The 7679-nt window shown below is 31.4% G+C and overlaps 1 protein-coding gene across 1 annotated transcript in view; it reads right to left on the bottom strand.

Moving 5' to 3' along the window:
- Window positions 1-1712: 1712 nt before the first annotated feature.
- The window catches only part of LOC111618915 (lysosome-associated membrane glycoprotein 5-like), a 13145-nt gene continuing 7178 nt past the window's right edge, over window positions 1713-7679 (bottom strand). Inside the window, exons 7-8 of the mRNA XM_023360543.1 lie at window positions 3372-3560; window positions 1713-3301 (exon numbers count right to left, since the gene is read on the bottom strand). Of these exons, the coding sequence (XP_023216311.1) occupies window positions 3126-3301; window positions 3372-3560 (365 nt within the window). The 3' untranslated portion in view covers window positions 1713-3125. The remainder of the gene's footprint in view (window positions 3302-3371; window positions 3561-7679) is intronic.

The raw sequence follows: 7679 nt of genomic DNA, 5'->3' as shown, positions 1-7679 counted from the left end.
TAAAATTTAACTTTTTATGCATAAGAACCAAGTCTCTTATCCCTTGACTAAACTTAAATATGACCACACTATAGAAGGAAAATTGTATTACCAAAAAAAAAACTGCAGTTAACTGTAATAAACATCAAAATGATTAATAATACTAGTAACAATAATAAAGTTTAATGGCATTCCAATTAATAATGACCATATTATAAATTTTTTGGTGTAAAATATTTTTAAGAAATTAATGGTTATTATTTATTCATAATAATAACAATAAGTACACAATTGATTATGAACAATACTTCAAAAATAAACAAAAGTGATTAAACTGCTACTTCACCAAGGGTTTCTCAGCTCACACTCAAATATCTAGCAAAATTAAGGTACCCCTCCTCCATTAGTACTAGTGCAACTGAATTGTTGGCATTTCCATCTGAATTATTTCCAGTGGAATAGACCAGTATTAGGATTAGATGGTTGGTTGGGGGTTCAGGAAGCTGACTAGTATTAAGGGTACTTAAATTATCTAAATTTTTATCATTTAAAAATTTTTCAGGAATGCCGTAAGCAGGATTTTCTCCAGCATACATTTTCATGTGTCCAGTCAATTTATCTTTACAGTATCAAGTGTTTGGTTTTCCACCAATGTGACTGTGACAATGTCTGGTAAGTTCATCTCTATCTTTTATATAAAATCCTTGACCACAGAAATCACATGGATATGGTCTTTCTCCTTTATGTATCATTGAATGATATGTTAAGTGGTTATTCTGGGAGGAAAAACTTTCTATCACAGTGGGTTTGTCACCAGTATGTACTCTCATGTGATCAAGAAGTTTGTAACAATAGCTAAAATCATTCAAGCTTTATAAGCTGCATTAATATTCAGTTTATGAAGACCCAAGTAGGCAAAGAATACTTTAAAAATGAATATGTATGAGGACTCTTTCCAAAGATATAAAATATTTTTTGCAAATCTGACAAGCTAGTTCTTTTTCCATTTGTATTGAGCTGATAAATGAACTTATAATCCAGAAGCTGCTTTAAATAGTACTTTGCATGATGAACAAGACCAGAACTTATCTTTCATATTCTCATTATTTCTTTTTCCAAACTCATTATTTGGAACTTTGGTCTGAAGTTGTAATCCAGTATCAGATTACTTTACTTTATTTTTAATATAATTCTGCAACTGAACTTGGGTTGGTTACGTTGTAGCAGCAGCATCATCATTTGCATGGAAGTTTGCTAAATGAGATCTTGGATCAAAACCAAGGAAAGCAGTTGGAAATAAGAATATAGAAGTACGTACAGCTTATTCAAAGTTGTAGTTATTTCCTTCCCTCACAGGAATGGGTGAACAGCATTTTTGTTAGAGAGATTTATCTGTTGTTGGTATCAAGTGCTTTGTTTTCCTGTTAAACAGGAAAACAAAGCACTTGGTACCAACCCATTTCTGTCATTTTTCCACCATTGCATGGGTGTACTCTATAAACATTACACAATAATTCAGACCCACTAAAGCTGGGGATTTGGTAGGTGATGTTTTGACTCAAGATTGTCTATTTGGTCAGCAGTATTATCTGCTCCTTTAGTGAAGCAAACTCCAAGAGAAACTGGGAAAGAGATGCACCTAAAAAAAATTCAAATAATAAAGAAAAATTTGGATTTAGTTCACCCATATAGACCTGTTCAGGTGTCAATTGTAAAGTTCAGTTCTTCACGCATAAGCACCAAGGCTCTTACAGTTTAAACTATATAATGTAAATTATTACATTTTATTACCACAATATATTTTAATAAAATTTTATTACAGAAATCATCTAAATGTAAAACAAAATACATTTAAAACTACAAACGGTAGATATGAGTTATTAAACACAGAAATTCATTTACATTTACCAATATACAACAACAACAAAGATTCAGTTGTTATACATACATTCAATATTAATGGCAAGCTAAGGACAAATTTCACTTTTTTTTTTTCCTTTCTTTTTACTTAATATTTAAATGTATTTTCTGAAATTTTTCTTTATAAAATATTGTACAGTAATTGAATAAATGGAAGCCCAGTAATAGTCTGTACAGAGACTTATAATAGAGAAGTTTTCCATTTAAAATTTAAATGGTGTTACGACTAAGAAACCCAAAATAATGGTCCCTTTAAAGAAATTTTATTCATTGTTCGATGGCTTTAACTCAATTTACATATGGAAGACTGGATTGAAATGGGAATTAAATTTGACACAGTTTTTGAATTTCATCCTTAAATATAGATGTAGAGATGGATTATTAATTTTATATCAGCTTTTTCTAAAATTTTTACCTTGAATCTGAAACCAAAATTCATCTTTATTCCTAGAGATAAATTTCAAATTTTTAAAGACTATGGAAATTCCAAACTGTTTAACACGTATACATCACTATAGCTTTACTGATAGTGCTATACATATATATATATATTATTCTAGAATAATTGGAATATTATACAATTGGCACTTTTGACTGACAGAAAAGATACATATGGCATGCATAATCGTTGCCACAATCCTTCTTATAAATGTATTAAATTATCTAAATTCCAATCATGGTTTGGAATTAATGATGCCACGGATTGCGAGCCTCTCGTCACTAAAAAGAAAATGGTCTGTAACATAATCGTTGCAGTTCAATGCTTTAATATATAATTTTGTCAGTGCATGTACTTTTTTGATGCAATTATAAAGAGAATTTAAGTAATGCTGTGTTTGTTTCAGATGCAAGAATATTCATTTTTATAGTAAAATTTTATTGCAATAATGTATAAAATGAAATAATTCAACTCTGATCTATATTTGGATTTAAAATTTTTAGGGTAAAATTTAGAAATGTTATATTACTGATATGTTTTCTTGTAATGTTATTTGAAATTATATTGGTTTAGCAAAGAAACTTTCTTAACGTAACTCCTACTGGAATTTGACTTTGTCTCCTGATGTTAATGTTTTGAATCTTTTGGCCATTTACATATCTTTCTTTGTTTTAGATATACGGATTTTGTTTCTTCTTAAAAGAATATTTAAATCTGCGGGATCCTATCATTTAAAAATATATTATCAACTGAATGATATTGCAAAAACTGCTAGAGATCAAATTTCTTATTCCATTGTACTATAATCAACTCTTTGTACAGCCATTGATCTATGTAATGCATAACCAAGGATCACAATAATTGCCAAAACAGTAAGTGTACTACCAACAGCTATTGGAACAGTCTCATCTTGGGCAAATGGTTCGGGCATTCCTCCTATCCGAACTTGACTACATCTCTGGACTGTAATGAAATTTATATTAATCTCGTATTTTTATTAACAATATTTTCCTTTTATACAAAGTTATTTTACCTTGTGAAAAACCTCCCTTTGAAATTCCAAATGGTTGAATTCTTACATCTTGTAGTCTGGCTGTTGCTACTTTATCTTTCTTAGTATCATATAATGGAATTACTTCAGGTGATGGGCAAAAGTAAGACTTTCCTATTGAAGTTTCAAATTGAGTGAGGTTATCTTCGCTTCTGGCTGTCTTACTACCCGCTTAAAAAATTACATATGAATATTAATAAAAACTTGCATTTATTGAATAGTTTAATATTTTTAATAATGTTTCTAATTTATCATTTTAAAATATAATTATTGTAATGCAAATGATCACTTATTTAGAAATTACTTTATTGAAAATTATATGTATGTACAAGTTCTTCATGCTTTGTTGGGTAGATTCTGTATATCAAAGGCAGCAAAACCAGGGGCCCAGACTCTGTTATTTGATTTTTTTCTTCATTTGTTACAAAAAATAAGCACAGGAAAAAGACTTGAATGTGATAAATGCACATACACACATGCATATAAAAGGTCTGATCAAAACGTATCAGACCTTATTTTTTCTTTGCAAGCTGGGAAGGAGACTACAACTCTATTATGTGTGTATGAATTTTGGCAAACTGTCCTACCCCTCAGTCACTATCAGGCAGCCATGATAGTTGCATGTTTATACTGTTATTGTTGCTTTAATGATTAAGTGAAAATGGCAGAATGTAATTGATTATCATCTTTTTTCACAAAATCTGGATCTGAGATGAGATCTGGGTCTACAGTTATGTATGATCTTGAGACAAAAGCACAATCATCCCAGTGGAAAATGCCATGGTCTCCACAGCCAAAGAAAGCATGGCAATCATGCAGCAATGGTGTAAGGAGTCAACTCCAAACCATTTTATTTTGGGGGTTATTTTTAGTTAGTTATTTATATTTATTTTGGGGCATTTTATTTTGTTAAGGATAGACTACTGCATCTCACCCAGGCAAAATTCTAAAATGAAAACTCGCCTTACTATGATGACTGCAGCAATCAATTACATCATTGAACCCAGAAACGACATCTAGGGGGAAATTTCCACAGGAAGCTAAAAGAATGATCTCCCACCCAAATTGTCACAAAAATATCTTCATGATCAAGAAAGATAGAGGTGAGGTTTTGGAACCTATGTGAGAATTTTGTAAAATGTTGAGTATGCAGATTCCATTTGCATAGACAAACAATAATGACCATATATAGCTGCACTTGTCAATGATGTAAAAAAGTCATTATCCTACATGATGGGCATTAATGTCCATGAAATGGAATTTGCACTCACAGTATTTTTGATCTCTGTACCTTGACAGTGAAGCTATTCATCACATGGAATGGTCAGCAAGATTTCCACATCTAAATCCTGTAGAACATGTGCAAAATGCTTTAGGAAAATGACTTGTATCCTATTAGCCTCTATCAAGAACATTATACTGACTTCATGATATCTTATTCAAGAATTGGCTCTGCTCTCAAAAGATCTGATAACCAACGTTATAACTAGCATTAGCAATGGCTGTGCAGTGTGTATGCATGCATTCCAAAAAAGAAGTCTGAAATTTCAGGAATGGTGAACTGTATATGTTATCTAGTCCCAATTTATATTTTTCCCTAGGTATTTCCCCTCCACACACATACTTCTCCCATTGTTTTGGCAATAAGGCTATGTCTACAGATGTCTATGTTTTGTCAGGTACCAGAGCCACTGCTTGACCAACTCTGCTAAGAATTCTAAGTGAATCTTCTGTTTCCCAGGGCTTCAAAGATGGTTGGAAAATTCCTAGTCTATTTTCCATAAGTCCTTTGATCATCTCCACTGTGCACAGGGCCATGCTTAAAATATAAAATTACTTCAGTTTTTTAATAAATATTAAAAAACTGAAGTAATTTTATAGGAAGAAAAAAGAACTGGCCTAGGGCTGTTCTTTTCTTCCAGAATTTTCTAAATTATTTAAAATTATAATTATTAATTTAGATAAGAGATGGTGCCTAACATGTACCTCTACTAGCAAATTACTTAGTATTAATTATTTAAAAAATTAGCCAATTTATAGCCGGAGTATTATAAGATGATTGTTTGGCTATGTATCTATATATTTTAATACCTTATTAAAAGTAGCCTATGATCACCAAGAAATGCTTAATTATAGGAGTCTTCACTCTTATAATTATTTTTCAAGTGGTAAAGTAGGTATAATTTCAAAAGATAGATTGTCATAAAACATTTGTGTCTTTAAGATAAATGTAGAATCATCACAACTTCTATCTGATAGTAATTATTTTGTATGGACTTGTATGTCTAATGATAGCAAAGTTATTTTTCTAGCTAGATGTACATGTACAGTACATGCATGACCCATTCTCTTCTTAAATTTTCATCACGTGGAAATGAATGTAACTGGAACAGTCGAATACATGGACAATCTCAATGCATCATGTTTTCGTGTGTATATGATACACACGAAAACATGATAAACCACTTAGATAGAACTCTCTGGCTATTATGGCAGCCAACCACTGCACAATATCTACCTGAACTGGTTTTATAAGGCAAGTCACCAATGAGAAACTAAAACTTTCAGACCTACACTAACAACTAACAGTTTCATAATGGTTGCAAAGATGAATGCTCTTATATGGCAGAGTTCAAGAACATGTTCTGGAAACTTGTGGATTGGTCTACAATTTTTTCAAATTGCAGCCTAATAAAGTGTGTACTTTAGAACTTGGTTTCTGACTCTGCTTCATCACTTAATGTACAAGGTATGATTAGTCTGTGCAATCAGCCAACTTTGGGCTACATCAGGAAGTGATGTTATCAGTTTAGTCAAATTACTGCCTAATATCAACATTCAAATTACTGTCAGGATATATAACTGGTTCCCTAAATTCAGGATTTAGTCATAATTTTTTATTTTAATCTCACCTTCAATATACACATCAATAATTTAAACAACTCTCCATTTGCAGAAGAATGATTTGGTTCAATTTTAAAACTGTTTATAGCATAAAGAATGTTTGCTGCTGATTTTTCACAATATTCAACCCTAAGTGTTTGGTCATCTGCTTCTCCTTCTCTATTGAAAAATTAAATTCCAAAATCTCTGAAATGAGTTGTTTTTTTTAGAAGAAAATAATTTCACTTGCCTCACACTGATTCATCTGATGTTGCTCATATTTGTCTTGGATTCCCTGATTTTTTTAAACCTGTTACATACTTCAATATATTAATTATTTACTTATAAATACTATAACTGCATGCTTCCTTCACATTATATTAGCTTAAGAATTCCTTCTGATCATCCTAGAAATACTATAATTTACAGACTATAAAACGCACTTTTTTCTTCGAAAAATTGCCTCCAAAATTCAGGTGTGTCTTATACTCAAAATTAATATAAAAATGTCCAGTGTTTGATTTAAAATTCCCGCATCTTAAAAATGGCCATATATTTGATCTCTATCTGGCAACATTGAATTCAACTGGCAGCAGCAGTGCACTGATGCGATGAACATGAGTTGCGGGGTGTCGGGATAGAATCGTCTGGATGTACGATTTCCACACTTTTTCTCTTTTCAAACGAGCAACGGTTGTTGCCATAGAAACTCGGATCACGAGACAACCGGTGGTTCTGAATCCACAACTGCGGATTGGCCAGCGATCATCATGCGACCATCGTACAATCAGCAGAAGTCCGATAGTGCTACTAAGCGTTGATTGGTGGATCAGCATTTGCTTCAATCCGTATAAAAGGATTGAATTTAGGCAGTAAAAATGGTAAAAATGTTATTTTTTAAAAAAATTGCTTAAAAATTAAGGTGTATCATATAGTCCGTAGCATCTTATAGTCTGTAAAATACAGTACTTCATGTCTTTACATTCCATTCTTGTCACCTTAGTATTACAAGTAAATCTTTCTGTTATATTAAAGCCAAATGATTAATAGATTAAATTGGGCTATGTTCACACTACTAGTAATTAAAAATTCTGAGTAATTTAGTATGAGAGGTAAATGTTAGATGCCACCTATCATCATCAGATCTTGAAATGTTATATATATATATATATATACACAGTAGAATCTCCTTTTAATGGATCACAGAATAACATATTTTTTAGAATAACAGATTTTTTTCTCCAGGTTCTGCCAAATCAATGTAATTTTACCTCTTTATAGTGGACCTGTAACTTGTAATAACATATTTTCTTCTATCTCCATCTTCAGTAGACATTGTATTTTTTTCAAACTTTAATTAATAATTGGATGTTTCTGGATACTGAATTAAAAAATATATATTGAATG

Source organism: Centruroides sculpturatus, unplaced genomic scaffold (genome assembly GCF_000671375.1).
Source record: "Centruroides sculpturatus isolate CEXI.00-Female unplaced genomic scaffold, Cexi_2.0 scaffold58, whole genome shotgun sequence".
Taxonomy (NCBI): domain Eukaryota; kingdom Metazoa; phylum Arthropoda; class Arachnida; order Scorpiones; family Buthidae; genus Centruroides; species Centruroides sculpturatus.
Note: the sequence above shows the minus strand (reverse complement) of the source record. Positions and strands in the feature narration are given on the sequence as shown.